Genomic DNA, 23,543 nt, shown 5'->3' on the forward strand with positions numbered 1-23,543 from the left:
CAGGACTATTATGATTTGGATGTGAGGTGTCCCCCAAAAGCTCATGCTTTCAGTTATCGAGACAATGCAAGAAGGTTCAGAGAAGAAATGATTGGGTTGTGAGAGTCTTAACCCAATCAGTGGATTAATCCTCTGATAGGGATTAACTGAGTGGTAATTGAAGTGATGGGGTGTGGATTTAAGTGTATATTTGTATCTGGCAAGTGGAGACCTCTCTCTCAGCTTCCTGATCACCATGTGAGCTGGTTCCTTATGCCACACTCTGCTACCATGATGTTCTGCCTCACCTTGAGCCCAGAGGAATGGAGCCAGCCTTCAATGGACTAGGACTTCTGAAACCTTGAGTCCTCAATGAAACTCTTCTTCCCTAAAATTGTTCTGGTTAGATCTTTTAGTCACAGCAGTGAAAAGGCTGACTAAAACAAAGACTCATCGGATAAACAATAAGCAGATATGTAAACATAAAACTATAATCAATCAGGATTAGTGCTATAAAAGAAGTCTGATGAAAACACTCTGAGAACACTAAAAAGTCTTAAGTCCATCAGGGCCCGGGGAGAGTGATCAAGGAAGGTGCTAGAGAGGAAATATTAAAATTAAGTCTAAAAGGTTTTTTTTTTTTGCAAAGTAGACTTTTAACAGGGAATTTCTTTGTATCCTTAACATTTAGCAAAATAGCAAGTGTACGGTAATTTCTCAAGAAATTTTTATTCTTGCTATTAATAAGGATAACATGAAATCTTAAATTTGAGAAATATCCCACTTACTCATCTACCATAGTCCTTAAAATATCTGGATTGATATTTTAAGTCATCTTGGGCTGCTATAATGTAATAAGAGACTGGGTGTCTTAAACAACAGAAATTTATTTTCTTATAGTTCTGGAGGCTGAAGTCCAAGGTCCAGGTGCCAGAATGGTCAGTTCCTAGTGAGGGCTATTCACCTGACTTATAAGTGGCCTTCCTCTGGCTGTGGCCCTCAAAAGACAGAGCAGTGGAGAGTTGTCTGGTTCCTCACATATGGACCATCATAAGGACTCCGTCCTTATGACCTCATCCCAAAGGACTCATCTACAAATACCATCACAGTGAGGATTAGGGTTTCTACATATAAAATTTGAAGGAACATGATTCAGTCCATAGAAGTTACTTGAGAAACAGAAACTAAGATTCAGATGTTCCCTGCTTTTTCCAGCCTGTTTCTGGTAATATTTCAGGATCCGAGAGTCTCTGAAATGAAAGCAGTTCACTTTCCCAGAGGAGTTAGATAAATGTTCAACAAAGATTTATTTTCAATTTACATGCATGTTTCCCCTGTCCTTTAGCCCTTGATAGTTAAAGCTTCTGATTCATATCCACACTGAAGTTACTGAAATTGTTCAATAGATATTAGTTGAACTCCTACTATATGTTACACACCAGAAATACCAGAGTAAACAAGAAAAAGTTCTGGCCTCAAATCACTTAGAGTCTAGCAGCTGGAGTTGTGTTACTATACTAACACTGGAAGGATGAATAGAGAAAGAATAGGGTAGAAAATATACCATGCTCCTTTTTCATGGGACCCAACAAAATAATCTGAATTACAGAAGCATCTGAACCTATCACATTTGGCTGGCTTCTGAATATCTGACTATCTTGGCGTCCAATTTTTCCTCTACTGGCTCTTTCAACATGGAGAAGTCTATTTACATAAATAGCCCAATATATATCAGCAAATAGCTCCTTTGCATGGTCAAACACATTACCAAATTAAATAAGATTACCATGTTGGATTTCAGGTGTTCATGTAAATTGTTATTCTTAATAACTTAAGATATATATTTTATATATATATATATATATATATATATATATATATATATATAATTATAATGCTATTATATAATCTTTTTGTCTAGTAGCCTAAAGGTCCTTGGTAATATGTAAGATGCTCAGGAATGCATCACAATAATCCTAACTCGATTTCATTTTCTGCTGTGTGCTTCTGAGCAGAATATATTTGAATCACTAAATTAAATCATTTGATTAGAATAACTTAATCTTTAGGAGTTATTTTCTTATAAGAAGGTTGGATTATATAATTTCTAGGATCTCAACTTGAAATTATTTGCTATTTTTATGAGTCAACTTCCAGGATGACATTGAATGAGTTGTTGGTAAAATAGAAAATCCAGTATCTTAAAAATATTTCATATGTTAGAAACTATTACACATAGATTAAGTTACTCTTTTTAAAGACATAAATGGATTACAATCATGTTAGTTCTGATAATGCAGGCTGCTGTAACAAACTCACTCAAATTTTATTTTTCATACCATTGGAATTGTAATAGATCAATGGTAAAAAGATATGGTCAAACAATCTACAGAGAAAGGAGATAAAATTAGCAAATATGTATAGGAGAAAATAATACTATCATAAATTAAATTGAGATAAAAATAAAATATCATTTTGGATCTACTAAAACACCAAACATTTTAAATCATGGTAATATTCATGTGCTGACCAGAGTCTAACAAAACTGGTAGCCTTGAGATTTGGTACAACTATTTTGGAAAGTAACCCATCAGTATTTTAAAGTCATAACAATGTTTATAGCCCTTAATATAATGATCCCACTCTTGAGGATTTATCCTCAGTGAATAACCCAAAAGAAAAAAAATCATGCAAATAAGTGTACATTACAGTACAGCTGAAAAAAAAAATTAAAAAACTAGAAAGATCTAAATAATTTAATGGTTAAGAATGGTGAAAGAACAAATGGTTAAGAAATTGTTAAATCGCAACGTAAGGTTATGCAGCCATAAAAAAGAATGAAATCCTGTGATTTGCAGCAACATAGATGTTCCTGGAGGCCATTATAACTGAAATAGGTCAGGTACAGAAAGACAGATACCACACATTCTCATTTATATTAGGAAGCTAAAATGTTGATCTCAAAGAAGTAGAGAGTAAAATTGTGGTTACCAAAGCCTGTGAAGGGTGTGTGAGGGGTGGGGGGGGGGTGAATAATAGATGGTTAATGGTTACAGAAATGCAGTTGGACAAGAGGAATAACTTTTAATGTTCTGTAGCACAGTAGGATAGCTTTGGTTGACAACAAGTAATTGAATGTTTCAAAATAGTGAGTAGAGAGGATTTTGAATGTTTCCAACACACACAAAAAATGTCTGAGGTGTAATATATGACAATTAGCCCAATCATTTCAAACTGTATATATATACTAAAATGTGACAATGTAATATGTATATATATATATATATATACACATATATATGTATATATATATACACACATATATGTGTGTGTGTATATATATATATATATATATATATACACATATATATGTATATATATATACACACATATATGTGTGTGTGTATATATATATATATATATATATATATATGAAACATTATTACTATGGATCAGTTAAAATGAAAATAATTTTTGAAAAGCAGAACAAAATGGTACAATTGCAACTAAAATGATAATTATGAGGCCATGGACCCACAGTCGTCCATGAGCATAAAATAATACATAGTGAGAGCTGGTCCTGGTAGTGTACACCTGTAGTCCTAGTCACTCAGGAGGCTGAGGCAGGAATATCACTTGAGCCCAAGTTTTTCAGGCCAGCCTGGGCAAATAGTGAGATTTTTATCTTAAAAAATGGGCATAAAAACATATCCAGAATCATATATGATTTATATTTTTAAAGTTGACACTGATTTCCTAGAGGGAGTAGAACTAGGGATTATGGGAATTATGGGGAAAAGACTTTATTTTGCAAAAATTATACTCTTTTCTACTATTTAAATCTTCTACCATGTACCCAGATCATAAAAAAAAAAACAACTGTCTGTGCCATGATAGTAATTACCTATAAATTATATGAGCTTATGGATATGTGTTAGAAGGGAAGATGGAAAAATAAAAACAGTTGATTTGTTCTAGTGGTAGATATTATGTGTAGTTTTCCTGTTACCTTGATTTTTCTTATTATTATAATGTTTGCATAATTTAAGAATGTGAAAATAAAAGAACAGCTGCCTTAAATACTTTTTGGAAATAAATAAAGCATAAATAATACATTAATGCATGAAGGAGTAGGAAAGTATTGAATCAAGAAAAATACTCATCAAATATTTATGAGAACTCACATTTGTATGTATAAATACAATTACAACAAAACAGCCTTGACAAGAAACAGCAGATACAGATCAAGGCTAGGCCCTTAGCAAGTCAATCACAGAATTTGTCCTGGAAGAAATGGGCTGTGATTACTTATTAAAAGAAGGATAAAGGATGTGATTGAATGGGAGAGATAATTTTTAAATTTTGACCACTTGAGAAAATAAATAATCTTTCACCATCCTCCTTTTTAGGAGATGATAAAGTCCTCCGGTTGTGGCACCCCAATATCAGCACCAAGCCCGTGGGGAAACTGGTGGGACACATGTTCAGCATCACCGAGATGGTAACCAATGAGAAAGAGCAACACCTCATCAGCCTTTCTTCTGCAAAGGTAACAAGAAGAAAATAGCAAAATCAAAATGAAATCTGTTTTTTTTTCTTTCTTTCCTGAAATCACCTCTTCGAAGACCTAGGGTGCATATGATATTTGAATGAAATAATGGATAATCACTGAGAAAAATATTGTTAGTATGAAAATAGAATTAATGAGCTTCTATGTTATTTCTGTTGATTGTAGCCTAAGAAAGGGCAGGTTTAAAACAAGTGTAAAAGGAGACAATATTGGGAAGCCAATGTTATCCTCAGTAGACAAAACAAAAGAGACTGTCATTAAAGAAGGGAACATCACCACTAAAGAAAGAAAAAAATAAATAAATGTTTCTGTCACTGTCATCATGAAACTATTTTAAATGTTCTAGCCAATGTAACACAAGGAAAAATGAGGTATAAAGATTAGGTTGAGAATATCCAATTACTATATTTGTAAATGATGTGATTGCTTGAAAAAGAGTAAAATCAACTTAAAATTTTTAAAAATGAAAAGCTCAATAAGTTGTCTTGTTATAATAGCAATTTATAAAAAAGATAAATTTCTATATAAGACCAATAACTAGTTATGAAGAAATGGTCGAAGAAACAGTATTCTTAATTACATAAAGTATGACATATTTTGGAATAATGTTAATAGGAAATATTCATGATTAATAATAAGATAACTATAAAGTTTTACTGATGTATTTAAGAACATGAATGTTTCTACATGGAAATATTATACTGTAAAAGAGCGTCTTCATCAAATTAATCTATGTACTTGATATTATTTGGTATTAGTTAATATATTAATATACAAGAATATCCTAGAAACCTTGAAAGATATAACTATAAGGTGACACTTCTCAATTGGATATAAAAACATAAAGTCACAATGAATAAAACAGCAGTAGGTAGACAATGCAGGAATTATTAATTTCATTTCATGTATGAAAGAAAACAGAGATTTCAGGAATTAGTAAATATGGGTGTGGGAATTTGTATATGATAAAGATAGCATTTCAAATATATGAGCGATGAATGATTTATTCAATAAATGTTGGGTAAACTGATTAACTGTATAGCAAAAAAAATGTAATCAGGTCCTCACTTCATAATAATGCAGCAAAATACATTCTATATGGGTTATGGATAAAACTAAAGATGTTCTAGAATTTTCCAGAAAATATAGGTGAATATTCATATAGTTTGGGGGTAATTTCTAAGCATAGCATCTATAGCTGATGGGAAAATAAATTTAACTACATTAGCATCCAAGTTTTCTATAAATTATGATAATAGCTATTATTTATAAAATAACAAATTCCATGTACTGTGCTAAGTATTTTGTAAGCCCAACTCATTTAATGCTAATAGTGACCTTAGAGGACAAGGGACTAATCCCTTGAGACCCTTAGAGGACTAGGCTTGCTTAGCCATGTAAGAGGCCCTGGGCTCAATCCCTAGCACCTATGTGCAAATAAGTGCACATACACACAGAAACTATATGAAATGATTCTATCAGTTTTACACAGGTGAAAGAAAATGAGACCTAAATAACTTGTACAAGGTCACATGGCTACATAGTAGCTAAGTGTAGCCAACCTGGCAGCAGCTTCTTCCTCAGACTGTCTTTCTACCTTCATAAACAAAGTTAAAGGCAAGCAGCAGAGAAGACAAAAGTGCAATTTAAAGGAAACATACTGGAATAATACCCATAAACAAAACAAAACCTTGATAAGTAGGAATTAAAAGGAGGAAACAGGAGTGGAAGGAAAGGCTTAAAAACAGACTGGCATGTTCACATAGTGCTGGGTTGGAGTAAAAAAGAACATTGAAAAGGGCAAAAGTAGGGCAAGTACAATATCCTAACCTACTTCTCATGTATTTCTTAATATTTCATGTTTAAAATAAAACTTATTACACCTTGTGACATGTTGCTCAATGTATATAGAGAAAATAGACAACTATATTTTAAAAATAGGATGATTAAATGGACCCAAATGAAAATAAGGGTTCTGCACTTCATTCAAAGTGGTAAAAACACAGTCATCTAAACCGTGCATGACCCTATAAATGAAGTAATGCAGAGATTATAGTAGTGCCCCCTATCTTCAGGAATACAGTTCAAGGCTCCCAATGGATGCCTGCTCCATTGTATATACAAAAGACTGTACTCTGTCCTTTTTGTTGCTTTTTTTTTCCTATAAGTAAACACCTAAGATAAAAAAATTAATTTATAAATCTGGCACAGTAAGAGAAATAACAATAATAATACAATAGAACAATTATAGCAATATACTGTAATAAAATTGCCAGCATCACTCTCTTGTGTTTTATTTATTCATTTGCAATAGTGGGAATTGAACCCAGGGATGCTTTATCATTGAGCTATATCTGCAACCCTTTGTTATGGTTTAGATGAGGTGTCTTCCAAAAAGCTCATGTGTGAGATAGTGCAAGAAAGTTTAAAGGTAAAATGATTGGGTTAGAGAACAATCAATGCATTAATCCACTTGAATGGATTAATCCACTTGAATGGATTTACACCACTTGAATGGATTGACCCACTTGAATGGATTAACACCATGCTTCCGCAGGTAGGGTGTGTCTGGAGGAGGTAGGTCACTGAGGGCATGACTTTGGGGTACATATTTTTGTTTCTGGTGAGTGGAGCTCTTTCTGCTTCCTTTCCATATCCTGAGCAGCTTTCTTCCACCATACCCTTCTGCTGTGCTGTTCTGCTTTACCTCAGGCCCAGAGCTATGGGGTTGTCCATCTGTGAACTGAGATCTCTGAAACTGTCAGCCCCAAATAAACTTTCTCTCCACTGTGTTGTTCTTGGTAGGTCTTTTGGTCACAGCGATGACAAAACTGACTGAAACAACCTTTTAAAAATATTTATTTATTTATTGGTACCAGAGATTGAACCCAAGGGTGCATAACCACTGAGCAACATCCCTAGCCCTTTGTATTTATTTATTTACTTATTTATTTTTGAGACAAGGTCTTATTAGGTTGCATACAGCCTTGCTGAGTTGCTGAGGCTTGCTTTGAAACTGTAATCCTCCTGCCTGAGTAGCTGAGATTACAGGTGTGCACCACCATGCCTGCCTATTCTCCTGTGTTTTAGAACCATTATAAGAAATAATGGTTCTAAAACATAATAATGTCAGCGTTGTGAGCATAAGCAGTGTGCTACCACTACAATGGATCTGATAACTGATATAGCTAATCAGTGACTATGCAACTGGACAAAGGGATGATTCACCATCTGGGCAGGATAGAGGATGATGGAAGATATATTTCTGGCATTTTCCATTAAATAATTTTGTTGTGTTTCATATTTTTGGACCACAGTTGACTGCAGGTAACCGAAAGGTCAGGTAACTGAAACTGGGCAGCAGTACCTCATATAAAAGGGACTACTGCCCAGGTTCATCTTTTGTATATACAAGGTGCCTATTTCAAAGATTTTACTCCACTTTGTCCCCTTCTAAAAAGAGAATTAGAGGGCTGGGGTTGTAGCTCAGTGGTAGAGTGCTTGCCTAGAACGTGTGAGACCCTGGGTTCGATCTTCAGCACCACATAAAGATAAATAAATAAAATAAAGGTATTGTATCCATCTAAACTACAAAAAAATTCAAAAAGAGAGAGAGAATTAGAACTTTCTGGAACCATCTAAAACAGAATTACAATAATAGTGGCACAACTGTTTAAATGCAATAAAACTCATAGAACCTTACACTTAAAATGGATGACTTTTACAGCATGTGGATTACACCTCAATATTGTTGAAAACAGATAATTAATGTGACATGCCAAGAAAGTAAAAATTCAAGAGAAAAAAGGCTTTGATTTATGGTATCTCCTTTTGCATAACAGAAATTCCACTTACACATTTAACATTAATGAATACTGATATGAAAATATCTAAATAATATATGAGATACAATGAAAGAGGATATAATTAATCTATTTTAAAATATATATTTGTATATTTTACATTATCAGTAAGGATTATCAGCAAGATGTTTGATGTTTTAGAGGTTATTACTATGAGACAAGGTTGTGAATGGATTACAAGTATTTTCTTTTGTTTTGGGGTTTTTTTTTTCCCCTTTTATTTTCTGTTCTCTACAGTAAATATTCATTGCTTTTGTAATAATAAAAACTGAAAATTTTTAAATGATACTGGAAAGACAGTGGAGGATTTTGAGAGTAAAACTAAAACATTATGGGAGTCTTCTCTAGAAAATTGAAAGGAAAATAAGATATCTGCTAGCAAAAATTGAGGTCATTTGTGCTCATTGTGAAGAGACAGAAGAGATAACCTTTCCAAAATCTTCTAAATGTAATGGGCACATTAAGATGATGCTCATTCACCATCCTGGCAACTCCATTCGAGCAAATTACTTAATATCTTTCCATTTGGTTTCTTCATTTATAAAACATAGGAGTGTTTAGCCTAGAGGGTTGTTATAAAGATGAAATGAGCTCATTCATTTTATTATTCGGCCAACACTTATTTCTGGGGTATCTACTCAAGCATCAGGTTCTGTTCTGGGATCTAGAGATAGAACATCCAACAAGTGGGGCGAGGGTCATGTCCCTGGAAAATTTAGATCCTAGGGGAAGAAAAACAAGAAAAATAATAATAAATGCATAAGAAAACAGTATGGTAATGTCTGTAAGAAATAGAAAAAAACACTGGGGTGAAGTGATTGAACATCACTGCTGTTTTCTTCTGTATTTATTATTTTGAAATGGGCATAAATTCACATAAAAGCAAAAGCCCGAGTGACCAGAGGACCCAACCCCATGAAAATCTGGCAAAAGAATAACTGAAGCAGAAAGGACACCCAGCAAGATACACACACGTCTTTGCTGAAGCTGTCTTTACAGCTTCAGGGGAATAATTCACAGCAGCACCGGAATAAGATCTCCATCGTCATCATTGATTACAACACAAAACAACAGATAGTCTTTTCATACCTAACATTCCTTCAGATCAATTCACATAAATCAGCGTTCATCAGACCAACCTGAAACAAATCACTGTGTTTAGCTGTGTGGAAACTACCTGCCTTCTCCTAAGTGTTTAAAACAGATTCCCATCTTTCCTTCTATTTTGCAGTATTTCCACAAGGATTTTATATTCTCTTCCAACTGTTAAAAACTATTTGTCTGCCAGCTGCTAAAATTACATGTCTAGTCGCAGAGCTCAAGTGCTGAACAGCTAGGCCACATCTACTGCTCCAGAAGAACTGATAAATGTTGGAAGATGTGAAGACAAATATAAAAGCTACTTACTTTCATTTCATTAGCAAAACCACAGGAATAAGGATTGGCAACCTTTTCTAGTACAGATCTAGCTATCAAAAAGCTGGGTTGTTTTTTTTTTTCCTATGAAGAGGAGAAATATATATGCTTTCGTGATTCGTAACAGATTGCAAATGGGCGTAGAAGTTGCTATTTTTTCTTAAATTTTCACTTTGGAAGTGATATGTAGGAACCTGAGAAAAGGCAAAGCTTGACTAGACAGGGGTTTGCCTTAGAGAAAAAAGCACTGTTTGGAAATTAGGTATCAGGTGATTGAGGTCAGAGCAAACACAATGGATTGTCAACCTAGCCTGTCAACCTAGGCTTGGCTTCCATTTATCCACAATCACATCTAAGATATTCTCATAGATAAAGATAATGCTACAGTCTCCCTTCCAGGCAGCATGGCTAAATGAATCACCTCTAGAATCAGGTAAATCTGAATTTAACTCTTGCCTCTGAAAATAACTATTTGTGAATTTGGGCAAGTCCTTTGAGATCCTTAAGGAGCATAACATAGTATCTTCCTTAAAGAGAGAATTAAATGAGATAGTATGACAGACATCACTCGGCCAGAAAAAGAGCGGGGAACAATCTCATAGCAGCACAGGAATAATAACATTGTGCAAAAAGCCTGCACAGAAAATGAAGGAGAGCCCAAATGCAGTGTGTTAGAAGAAGTGAGAATGTCCTAAGGAGAATCTGAACACCAGCAGATGGAAGGGAATTTTAGGCAGAGGCTGCTTTGGTCTCTTAAAGACTTTAAAGAGGACATAGACTGTAGGCATGTTAAGGATGAAAAAAAATGATAAGAGAGAAAAGGAGTGAAAGGTGTTTGTAAGAGATAAAGGTGTCTGGAGAAAAAATAAGGCTCTGAGCATTCTTGGGACTTAATGTATTTGCCTCTGAATTCATTTATTTCCTATTATTAATAATGCCACTTTATTTTTGTCTGCATTTTATTACTAAATATTTTCTATCGTTTTACTCTAATCCTTCAAAGTAGCTTAGATTTGCATACAACTCTTGTCTTGCATCTCATCTTTTGAACCCAATCTTTTTATTAGTGTATTAATAAAAAGTCTCATTCATTTGCATGGGAAGATACTCATTATATATTACAAAGTGAAAATAACAAGTTGCATAGATACCTTTTGTGTACATTTATACATGACCATAACACGATGCAAAGCAAAATGTCTGAACCATGATACACCAAAGAGAAAGAGTGAATCTCTAAGTGAATTATTTATCTTGTGTACTGGCAACTTCTCCTTTTCGCAAACAAAGGAGAATATATGTTTGTGTGTATATTACTTGTGTCAAACACTCAAAAAATCCTAAAATAGACACTTGAGATAATTTAAGTCAAGCATGCAACACAGCACCTGGTATGGAGCCAGGCCTCAGTACACATTCACAATTATCTGGAAGGCTTGTGCTCTCTCTTCTCTCTAGTTGTGGTGGTAGGATTTTTGTGCTGATCTATCCAACTGGTCCTGAACCATCTTGACCACTCAAGTAGAGATTATGGATGTGGTCCATGGCATAGAATAAAGTGACAGTTTCTAGAAAAATCCGGTGAGTCTCATGGCATTGATGTCTAAACATCAAAACTATGTAAAAGTCAGAGTTTTCCCTGCTGTCCTTGAGTGGCTGATACCACCCTCCTTTCTCTCTAAGCTACCTCATCTTCTACTGATTTTTTTTTTTTTTGCATTACCAGGGAATGTACACAGTGGTGGTGCTCTATCACTGAGCTCCACCCCCAGCCCTTTATTATTTTATTTTTAATTTTGAGACATTGTCTCGATAAGTTACATAGTTGGTCTCAAATGTATGGTCCTTCTGTCTTAGCCTTCTGAGTCACTGGGATTGCAGGCATGTACCACTGTGCCTGACTGATCAGTAGAAACTGATCATTTTGAGGTCATTGTATTAACTTCCCTCTTGTCTATCTCAAAGTCTTTTGGTGTTTTTACCTTCTCTCTTTTTTCTTGCCTCCAAACAAGCAGTTCTCTTCCTGCCTAAATCAAATTCCTCTTCTATGCTCTTAATCAGAGCCCTGACCCATCAAGAACCTTGTTTCATCAACGATGCTTCTCTTCCTATGTCAAATATGTTGATCACCAAGGTTCCTTTTCCTCAGTTGTAAACAATTCAGTTCTAATTTATCTTTAAAAATTTTTTTCTGGACTGGGGATGTGGCTCAAGTGGTAGCACGCTCGCCTGGCATGTGTGCGGCCTGGGTTCGATCCTCGGCACCACATACAAAGATGTTGTGTCCACCGAAAACTAAAAAATAAATATTAAAAAAAAAAAGAAAAAATTCTCTCTCTCTCTTAAAAGAAAAAAATTTCTTCAAATCTATAGTTGAATTTCTTTTCATTTCATATCTTTTTTCTGACTTCTGATTTTCCTTTCATTGTTATTTGTATCATTTGTTTCCCAGTGAACAGTGACCCACCTTCAAAGTCACTTTTGATCCTTCTTCTCCCCAACCCCTACCATGGGTCAGTCTCTTTTTGATCTCTCATTCTCCATCCCACAGTCATGACCTTAGTTCAGACCACCAAGGGGCTTCCAGTTGAAGGTGCATTTAAGAAAGGTATTGGTGGTCTACTATCTTCAATCCCTGCACCCCCCAAACCACCCAAATATTACACTGTCACATTAGCCCTCCTCAACCCTACTTCCAACCTTGCCAGTGCTTTCTTATGGATCAGAAAAGGGAGCTTACAAATGAAGTCCAAATTCTTTTTTTTTTCTTCCAGTTTTTAAGTTTCTCCATGGTTTGGGATCAGAATGCTTTTTAGCTTTGTTTCTATTCATCCACCTTCAGACATACTAAGCTTCACAAAACTCTTCCCCAATGGCTTTGTGCTTTCTGACCTTTTGTCTAAAACATGTTTGCCACTAGGCCCCATCTCTAAAAGGTTTAATTTCCTCCTCCCAATAGCACCAAGCTGGAGACCAAGGCTGTATCATTCCCAGATATTGCATTTATCTTTTAAATGTAAATGAAATATGTCCTGAGTGAAATATTACCATCTTAAAGATCTCCTTGGATCCCTTGCGTTTGCACGCACATACACACACATTTACTACAGCCACTGTTGACATTAACCTTTATCTCTCATACAGCGGGGCCTTCTAAAAAGCCTCCATTGTTCCTTGGCTGTGGCTCATGGCTATAGTAGGACTCCTGACTTCCTACTGTGCAAATATGGGCCAACCAATATATGAGACCTACTAAGTGCCTAATACTCAATAGAAAGGCCCTGTGTCTCTATATATATTGACATAATCTCTGACCAAAGGAGCTACAATCTAGTTGAGTAAATAAAGTATAACTGCCACAGATCTTTCATGACAAGACCTAAGAATGAAGAGAAACCAACTTCAATTTTTTTCAGAATTGAATATAGAAAAATAGAATATTTGTGTCCAAAGATATGAACATTAAGTTCATATCTTTGGACACAAATATTCTATTTCTAAAAGTTTATCACCCAATTATATTTAGACTGCTACCCAGAACAGTGTATTTTACAAAGTTACATGTACAAAGTTACATGTACTTTAATAAAAGAAAATGGGGAAAATGAGTCTAATTTCCAATAATAAGGAGCTAGGTACAATAAATTATGAAACATATAATGGAATACTGTGTAGCCATTAGAAAGAATGAGGCAAATCTCAGTTGATTTATATATCCTAATAGAGATATAGGTTGTTTATATATGCAACCTCATTTAATGTTCATGAAAATTCTAAGAGATAAGTACTAGTTTATCCCCCTTTAGAAACGTGAAAACTAAGGCTTAGAGAAGCTAAATGATTTTCCCAAAGTCACACAGATATTAAGTGATAAAGCAGGAGTCATTTGAGGCAATCTATCTCTAGAGCAGTATTGAGGATCCCAGAAGAAGTGATAGGTGGGAAGAGGAATTTGGTTTTTGTACCATGCATATCAGTTAACTTTCCATTACTATAACAAAAAACTTGAGATAATTAACTTATGAAGAGAAAGGTTTATTTTGGCTTACAGTTTTAGAGATTTCAGTTCATGATCGATTGGCCCTGTTGCTTTGGGCCTGTGGTGAGGCAGTACGTTATAGTGGGAGCAAATAATACAGCAAAGCTGTTCCCTTTTTGATCAGGAAGTAAAAGAGAGTGAGGAGTGGTCAGAGTCCTACAGTTTGTTTCAAGGGTACACCTCCAATGACCTGAAGACTTCCCACTAGGCCCCATCTCTTAAAGGTTTAATTTCCACCTCCCAATAGCACCAAGCTGGAAACCAAGCTGGTAGCACACGAGCCTTTGGAGACATTCAGGATGCAAGCTGTAGCATACTACTTAAAATACATAGAATAATTTTGTCATTAAAAAGTTAATTGTTTTCCATATTTTATGGGTCCATTATAATTATATATAATGGTGGGATTTGCTAATACATATTCATACATGCACACAAGTTAATTTTTAAAAAACATGTTAGATATCCTCATCTCATTTTCCATTTGCTAATTATCACAGAGGAAAAATGTGAGAACAAGATTAAAAAATTAACAAGTTTAGTTTCAAGTTGCTAAAATGTTTTCTTATTAAGTTACTTGGAAGAACTTAATAAATACATTTTTGCATTAAATTTACTAAACAGATAATGTTGAATGTCTTTCATTTCTACTGCACTGTTAAAACCTTAATTTTCAAATATACCTTTTGTCTATAGAGTTAACTCTCAAACAAGTTTCATAATCTCATATATCTTCAAGCTTTTCTTGTGAAAAATCATGTAATTCATGGAATGACCTGATTTGATTCCTTTGGGGACAAAAAAACCCAAAAAACAAGAAACAATCTTATTAACCTCTTGTAGCCATTGGGTAAAATTAGGAAGGCAGGTCAATTCCCAGCTTTCCCTGACAATGCATTTTCTTTCATCATATAATGTTCATTTTACCATTCAAATAGTTCTTTCAATGGACTCTAACTATTTGTCCTCTACCTAATATACTAAGTCCTTTCAGGAATGACCTGCCTGCACATGGATTCTCCCAAGTTTTTAAACACTAATACCCGCCATAAGAATATTGTCAGCCCCTGGTCAGGATAAGTGAATGAAGATGACTAGCATCCTTAGAACCTCATTAATATCATTACTTTCTTTTCTCCCAAAGGAACTAATATATTATAACCAACTAAGAATAAAATGGATTATGCTTTCTGAAAGTGTTCCATTGATTAATTAGATTAGTAAAAGGTATTGTGTGTCTCTGCAGTGCTGAGCCACTGTACAGTTCTCTTGGACCAAGACAGAATAAGCAAGTAACAGACCCAATACCCCATAACCAACCCCAAATAAAGGAAATTCATAAGACATTCTATTAAGATGTGGTTTCTCCCTTAAGTAACTTCTGGTCTAGAAGACAAGACTACTCAGTAAGTCATCATATTATAATTGCTACATGATACTAATATAAACAAGAAATGGGCATATAATGGAAGTGTGTGTGTGTGTGTGTGTGTGTGTGTATCTCCTATTGAAATCTCTTCTTTTTTTCCTCAACACTGTATTTTGAAGTTTATATGGTATTCTACTGTATGAATGCATTACGTCTTAGCTTGCTAATGAATGTTTGAATGTTTTGTTTTATTTTACCCTTTGTGTCTTTGTGATTATTGCTTTGGTTGAATAGAGGCAGAGGGTACTGGTATCTTTATGTTCATTCTAGAAACAAGAAAATTGAGACCCAAGAAGTTTAAATGATAGATTAGAATGAAAACCCAATTTTTTTTTTTGCCTATTCTCTTGTTTCCAACAACTACAATTCAGAGTGTATGCACACACAGCAAAAAGATGCCCACTTTGGACTATCTCAGTTAAAGCAATAAAATCAGAAACAAAATGAAAAGAGAGAAGTTTCTTTGACACTCCTTGAATTTGCTTTTTTTGCCTCTATCTCCTGCTGTTCTTCATTCTAGGTTCTGAACCTAAAATCATAGGTAGTCCTTTATACTTGCTTACTTTTTCATACAAAAGACTGAAAAGTTCAATGTTCTATCTTCTCTGTATATTTGCATTATTTTACTATGACAAAGGAAATAAATCCTATTTTAGTAATATTAACATACAAAGGATACATATTTGGGTAAAATATCCTTAAATCACCCGACTTCAACAATTTTGTGTTCTTACATATAAGAACCAATCTGTTTTATCAGTAGTGAAGATTTCAACTCAGTTAACTCAGTTTTAAGGGCCTCAAATTAGAAGTTAGTATCTTTGTTAACAAAATTAATTCTCAGAGTTTGATACATAGTTCTGAGAATAATCACTCATTTACTCAACAAATATAAATGATCTCCAACTTACAATAGTTTATGATTTTTAAATTTTATAATTATATAAAAGCATACCTACCGTTGTGGTTTTCACTTTCTGTACAGTATTTAGTAAATTATATGAGATATTCAACCACTCTATTATAAACAGGGATTTGTGTTAAATAATTTTGTCCAATTGTAAGCTAATGTAAGTATTCTGAGTACATTCAAGGTAAGGTAGGCCAAGCTGTGATATTCAGTAGATCAAGTATATTAAGTATATTTTTACTTGCAACATTTTCCACTTATAATGGAAATAACCCCACAAAAGTCCAAAGCTATTCATAGTCTAATTTAATTGGTTAACAGTAATTGCTATGATATAAAAATTTTATTTAGAGCTAATGCATGTCAAGGAATGTAATCTTTGATCAAAGCACACTTATTTCTGAAATTCTGTTACACTATAACTTACTAGAAAAAAAACACAGCATAATGAAGAAGGCTAAGACCAGTTATTTCAGGTGACAAAATGTAAACTTGACCTAGTTTTCTGAACTCAAGTTTTATTTGAATTATTGTATAGTTTTCTGTCCCCTCTCAAAGCAGAGCAATAAACCAATTCCCTATTTTCTTACTCTATTTATATCATCTCTAAAAACTACTTTCCATAATTCTTACATCTCTGTACACGGGGAACGAGAGGTTCTTAGAAACCTCACTTAGTAAGATGTTCCCATCTTTATAAATCACGAAAGAACAATTTGAAGCCTCCCACCTAAACTATGAGTCTCCCTATTTTCTTATTCATGGCAAAAAAAGAAATGTGGCTTCAATTCAACAGTAAGTTATGATCTGTCTATTATTATTTCTCCACATTTTTAAATAGTAAAAATACTATTCTCCCCTCCCCACTATAACAATAGAAAAAGTCCCTTCCTCAGGTATAATTCTGAGCAGGGCTTTAATCACTGTTGTTCTTTTCCTCTGATATTAATGAACAATAAATGAACCAAGAACCAAATTGGAGCTTTGCAAATGTGTGCTCATGAAATAAATTGTATTTCCCTGCAGACTTTGCAGACTCTGAAAATGCTTTCCCTAAATGTCTTGAGTGAGAAAGACAAAGTATAAACAATGGTGAATTCTGTGCTTTATTCCCCCAGGTTTTCAGGGTGTGGGATATACAGACTCTCTCCCTGTTACAAGTCTTCCATGACAGCCAGGGAGGACCAGGAGACATGCAGATTTATTCTATGATATATGATACCAATCATGGCATGCTTATTGCAGGTAAGCGTACCCAAACACAGGCAAATAAAACTCATGCCTTGATTTTTAACCTTTAAAAACATTAACACTTGAGCACTTACTATGGAAAAAGATGAGAAGGGGAAATAACCAACCATCATTTACCACAGTAGATATTTCTTTTAATTCCATTTTTTTCTTATTGTTATATTGGTAGATGGATGAAATGTGTAACTGCACTTTCCTGAATATACCAGATTAGTTCTTTAAATCCTCGAAGCTAAGAACACATAGCCTGTGTGAAACAGCAAAGAGGACTGTAAATTGTTGCTACATCTAGGGGAAATCCAGCTCCCATATTCAGCTCCGTTTTGACTTTGGGTAACAGGAACATGATCCTGTCTTAGAATGGTGACCCCAGCATGCACCAGCATTAGCCCCTTTTCCACAGTGAGGCAATTTGGCCCCATGAATTCTGGTAGCACCCAGTTACTCAAAAAGGATACAGACCCTCCCAGCTGCCTTTGCTTCTAAACAAAGAGCAGTGGAAAGAGAAACTAGGATCCAGTGCTGATGCCAACAGATTTGTCACCAATTTTTATTGTGCCCCCTTAGACACACTAAAGAGACAAGGTACCCTGTTAGGCATTTAGGTTGAACACTGTTCATTTGCGCACCCTTAGGCTTTAGAAGAAAAAAAAATGAATGATATTAATAGTAGTACTTCCTTCTGGAACACTAAGCCAGAATTACATTTCCTAAGCATATTCTCACTGACCACCTGCTCTGAGTTCCTGTGGGATTAATTAAAATAGGGAAATGACTAGTGCTATCTCTGATGGAGAAAATAATTATTTTTAACCTTTGTGTTGATTTTTCCTCTCTGGATTAGGAGTGACCTAGCACTTCATGCTGGATAAGTAATTTTTCACCTCATAAAAGAGAACTTATTTCCAGTTGTAAGCACCCCTCTTTTATATGACCTCCTCTAAAAACTGCTGGCAAATTTTCTTAGTGTCCCAACTTCCATGTTTGACTATTGGATTTGGCATTTCCATCCCATTTATCATCAGAGTAACTACTAAGTTTCAAATCAGAGTATAATATACCAACATAAAAGAAGGAAGAAAAGAAAAATCAAGATTCTTCCTAATTTTATATAATTTTGGTAGTATGTCTGCTTGTAAAAACAGAACTCTGTGTGTATTGCTTAGCCACTAAAACTGCATGTGTTGACTATAGCCATGAACTTGACATAAGAATTACATGAAACTTATTAATTCATGCTTGATTCACATGAAGCTTCCCTATATAGTAGTCTTCTAAGCTACAATGACAGCAGTACCACATTCTGGAAATGCTTTGCAGAATATGTTGTTACTGGCACTGTCATTATCATTATCATTCTTATTAAGGCAATGACAACTGGTATACTTTTTTTTACTTTATGCAATTCCATATGAAATGGAAATTATTAACTTTTTATTTTGTAAATAGCAAGATAATCTCAAACAGTTCAGTTCAACTGATGAAGGCTAAAATATAGTACTATAATTTGATCTTAAAGCTTCTGACTCCTAAATCCACATTCATTCTCTGTACTGCATTGATTCCATAGTTGTAGTACAACCAACCAAAAAAGTAGAAAATTGCCCCATGTCCATAAGCATATCTAGCTTTGTTGCTGTGAATTTTAAATAAAGTTAGTTATTGTCAGTGTAATGTTAAGAGATCTACCAAGAAGTTCCAAATGTGGTTTGATTATCTGGTTACCATATGCCTCTCACATTTCCATATTGAAGTATTCGAATTGAGAAATATTTCCAGATGAACCATTTCAGTCTTTCTTCACACATAAACAGATTTTTTTTCTTAAAATGTAAGCACCTTAGGAAAGTGTTTAGTAACTCCTGCTAAAACTTTTAAAGTGGAGATTTCTTTGGAAAGATTTGAAAAATTAAATGAAAAATAAGTCTGCTGTTGGTAACTTAATCTCTACCTCAATAAAATGGGGAAGAAGTTTTATATTTATTTTAATGACAGGATGCTTTGATATTGTTATTAATATTTCTAGATATTACACTAAAACAGAACATACCATTAGTTGATTTTGAGAGTCAATACTTGAAATTTATAGTACAGCTATAAAACCAAACCAAATGCCCTCTTAAAAGTGCAAGAATCCCTGTTCTCCATCTCATGACCATACTAACTGCATCTGTCACTATGTCATTTTGGAAATTAACCTTTCTTACCGATATTGCAAGCACCGGCTTACAATTATTCCCATTCATTATATTTAGTAAGATCGCACTCACGGAGTTATTTATCATTTGTTGGTTGAAAAGGACTCTCTAACACTAATTTCAACCACTTATTAGAAGTTCACCTTCAGCAGAAAGTTGGTCATTCCCATCACTGCTGTGCACCAAATGAAGGGACATTAGTAGGCATGATAGAGAAAGGAAAAAGTGTACTATAAAACGCTATCTGTTCTGAATCCATAATTAAGGTGAGTACATATCGGCTCTTTTGAAAGATAAAGGCAGAGCAAATGTAATTTTCTCTTCTTTGTGTGATTACATAAATCATCGCATGACTAAGTAAATGTGGTGCATATGATGAGATTGTACATTGGAACTCCTTTTAAGCTTTAATTGGGGATCACTAGCAAAGGTATGTCAGTGAAGTCCAAGTGACCTGCACTTGAAAAATAATGAAGTTCAAAATAAATGCTTTATTTGTCAAAAATGTTGTAGAGTAATTGGATATATTTTCACCTTCTTAAATTTCCTGGGTGTTGATATTATTAATCTCACTGATTGTGGTTGGGTAAATTCCAAAGGTCTAATATTGAGTACTTATGAGATGCTTACTTCTGTTTCAGGATCAAGTGTTATAGATATGTATCCTTTAACTAAGATGATACAGGATACAAAACAGGTTCCTCACACTCATGATCGAGAAATCAACGTCATACTTTATAACACATATTTTGCCCAAGTACTCACTATCTGTTCTGAATCCATAATTAAGGTGAGTATATATTGGCTCTTTCAATAGATAAAGGCAGAGCAAATGGAATTTTCTCTGCTTTGTGTGATTATATAAATCACTGCATGACTAAGTAAATGTAGTGGTGCATATGATGAGATTGCACATTGGAACTCCTTTTAAGCTTTAATGAATACACGAAAAACAAGCATTTTAAGCCAGCTCATATTGCTTGCTACCAAGTCACATGCTTATTTGAATAAATAAAGCTACTTTCACTATCGTTTTAGAAATGGAAAAGGAAATATATCAAGGAGGGAAAACTAGCCTGATTCCATTTTTTCCATTCACAGTTGAGCTGTGAGTAGACAGTGCATGCTGAGAAGGAAGGAAAGAAAATTGATATATGTTTCTATGATCCCTATAGGAGGATGCCAAGAGCATATTGTCCATGATTTCATTTAATTCATGAAAGCTCTCTGTGGACAGATGAAAACTTCCATTTTAAGGAAGTTCAGCTCAGAGCTGAAGTGACTTCCCCCAGATAATATAGTTAGTAAACATGAGGATTGGGATATGAACCCAGGTTTGCCTGATGTAAATCCTCTTGACTTTTATGCTCCACCCCGGTAGTTCCACTGCTGCTGTGTGCAGAGGCTGGGATACCTGGCTGTGCTAACCGTGTCTGTCAGTAACCACTGCTATTGCCTGGCATCAATAGCTAGAGTTTTTTGCAACAGGTATTTCACACATATTCTCTAAGAGGAGAGAGACACATGAACTGGTAAAATGCATTCCTCAAGAAACCCTTCAAATTCCCTCTCAATTTTTGATATTTTGTGCACATCTGCTGGAAATTTTCACACCACTAAAGGAGCTCCTGAGTGCAGTTAGTTAATCATCACTTAGGATAATTTTAAAAGAAAGTAACTAGACAAAAAGTAAAACTAAGATCTGTTCTGCTCTCCTACAATAATGGCCTCTTAAGGGGAAACTGTCCTCCCTGTGCGGGACGAAAGAGAGAAAAGGAATTCATCTAGGTAGAGTGTATACCTGATTGGGTGGAGAGGGACTGTACTTTAGGCTGGAGATGGATGACCTAAAACCCATTCATGCAGTGACCAAGATTTTTCTTTTTCCTTTGAAGACCTTGTCTATACCCAGGGACACTCAGAGGTCGAGAACATGAGCTGTAGGACCAGGGTGACTTTATTCAAATCCTGGCTGTACTACTTCTCAGCCAGTGGCTCTCCATTTTCTGGCTCTCAGACTATTTCATCAGTTACATCTCCTCACATGGTCCCATCACTTAACTGTAACAGCTCTCTTTCCCTGGAGGAAAAATACACTTTCCCATCTCTGACCCTTTGTATAGTTGCCCACCCCCCAAAATCTCAAGTGTGATCACCTAGTACTGCTAGCTAAATTTTGTAATTTGGTTGGAAGTTTGATTTACAAGGGGGAGAAATTCAGAGAGCAAGTCTACAAATATAGGTTTCTAGCTTCTTCTATGTTACCAAAGAAAGGTAAAGATGAATTTTGACACATTTCTGGATTTTCTAATTACCTCCAGCCTAATTTCACAGATGGACCCCTCTGAGTCTTGCCCTACCCTTCTCTCTCTTTGCCTCTCCCTCTAGGTTTGTGTCTCTAGTTAGAGAACTACTTGAAACAATTAGCGAGCTCTTTCCTTAGGAGTCTCTCACATAGCAAGCTGTTCACATATTCTGTCCCCTGATCCCTGCCTCATTTGGATGTATGTCACAGGAATACATCCAATTTGATCTTTTTGTCTGCCTTGCTTTTGTTACATCTTTATTTTGCTGCTAACCTTACTTCACATTTACAGTAATGTGTCAATCAGCTATCTATTGCTATAACAAAATACCTGAAACAGCCAACTTATAAAGAGGGAAGGTTTATTTTGGCTCATGGTTTTGGAGGTTCCAGTCCAAAGGTAGGTTGGCCCCATTGCTTTTGGGACTGGGGTGAAGCAGCATCCATGGGAGGAGTGCAAGGTAGAGCAAACTGCTCACCTCATGGACACCAAAAAGCAAGAGAAAGGAAGAGGAGGGTCCATGTCCTAAGATCCATTTCAAGGCACATTCCCAAAGACTGAAAACCTCCCACTAGGTCCCATTACCTCCCAATAACACCTACCCTGGGGACTAAGCCTTTAACAGATGAGCCTTTGGGGGAAACTGAAAACCCAAACTAAAGCAAGTAACAACTGACTACTTTCCCCGCAGCCAGAGACTGCCTGAAATGGAAGCCGCAGGCTGCCTCTGCCATCTACATTTATAGCGGGCATACTCCATGACAGCATAATAACATTTAAATAGCTCTGCATTATTCAGAGCAAACCAACATTCTTTGATCAAACCAGCCCTTAGGGCAGAGGATTGGGAAAGGTTGGAGAAACGCAGAGTACAAATTTGGAGGCTGTCTTGAATATGGTAAAATTTTGTTAAGAATTGAAAAGCATATGTATTGGGTTACTTGATTTTGTGGTTGTCATTCTTTTCTATAGGTATGGGAACTTGAGACAGGCCTCCAAATATACCAGATTCTAGACCCTCATGGCTTCAGTATTGAAGTGACTTCGGCAGCTGTTGACGAAAGTGGATATTTTTTTGCCACAGGAGCATATAATGGTCAGACTAATATCCAGAATATGGCCTCCCTGCTTAATGTCTTGAGAATTTGTGCTAGGAATACAAGTTTTAGGGGTTGAAGAAAGAACATGAATCAGGCTGGAACGTGTAAACGTGCCAGAGTTTTCTCTGCCCCAATGAACAATGATAGAGTCTCTTATGTGTAATAGACATGTCTTGATATTGATGTTAAAAATAATATTGCATTTGTATAGTGCTGTAACTAATTCAAAAGTCTGTCACATACAGCATCTCATTTAATCTTTGGTAGAAAGTATCTGTGTTGTACTGACTCATTCTATCCTATTTTTTGGGTACTATCAGCTAAAACCAGACATTAGATCCAATTTTTTGGACCAGAAAATATCCGACCAACCTTGGCATAGCATGCCTAGAATTTTATATTGAACTTATTTCTATGTCTAAACTCCTTGAGGGCATATGCCATGTCAAACTTAGGAAAATGTCAGGCTCCTGATGTGAAAT

General features: G+C 35.2%; 1 protein-coding gene across 1 annotated transcript in view; it reads left to right on the plus strand.

Moving 5' to 3' along the window:
• Wdr64 (WD repeat domain 64) overlaps positions 1–23,543 on the plus strand; it is a 135,580-nt gene that overhangs the window by 68,795 nt on the left and 43,242 nt on the right. The window contains exons 10-13 of the mRNA XM_046432506.2: positions 4,389–4,528; positions 17,325–17,451; positions 20,297–20,445; positions 22,934–23,057. Of these exons, the coding sequence (XP_046288462.1) occupies positions 4,389–4,528; positions 17,325–17,451; positions 20,297–20,445; positions 22,934–23,057 (540 nt within the window). The remainder of the gene's footprint in view (positions 1–4,388; positions 4,529–17,324; positions 17,452–20,296; positions 20,446–22,933; positions 23,058–23,543) is intronic.

The sequence above is a fragment of the Marmota monax genome, unplaced genomic scaffold, assembly GCF_021218885.2.
Source record: "Marmota monax isolate L192 unplaced genomic scaffold, Marmota_monax_Labrador192_F-V1.1 WCK01_AAM20220418_F8-fsc00090, whole genome shotgun sequence".
In the NCBI taxonomy this organism is placed as follows: domain Eukaryota; kingdom Metazoa; phylum Chordata; class Mammalia; order Rodentia; family Sciuridae; genus Marmota; species Marmota monax.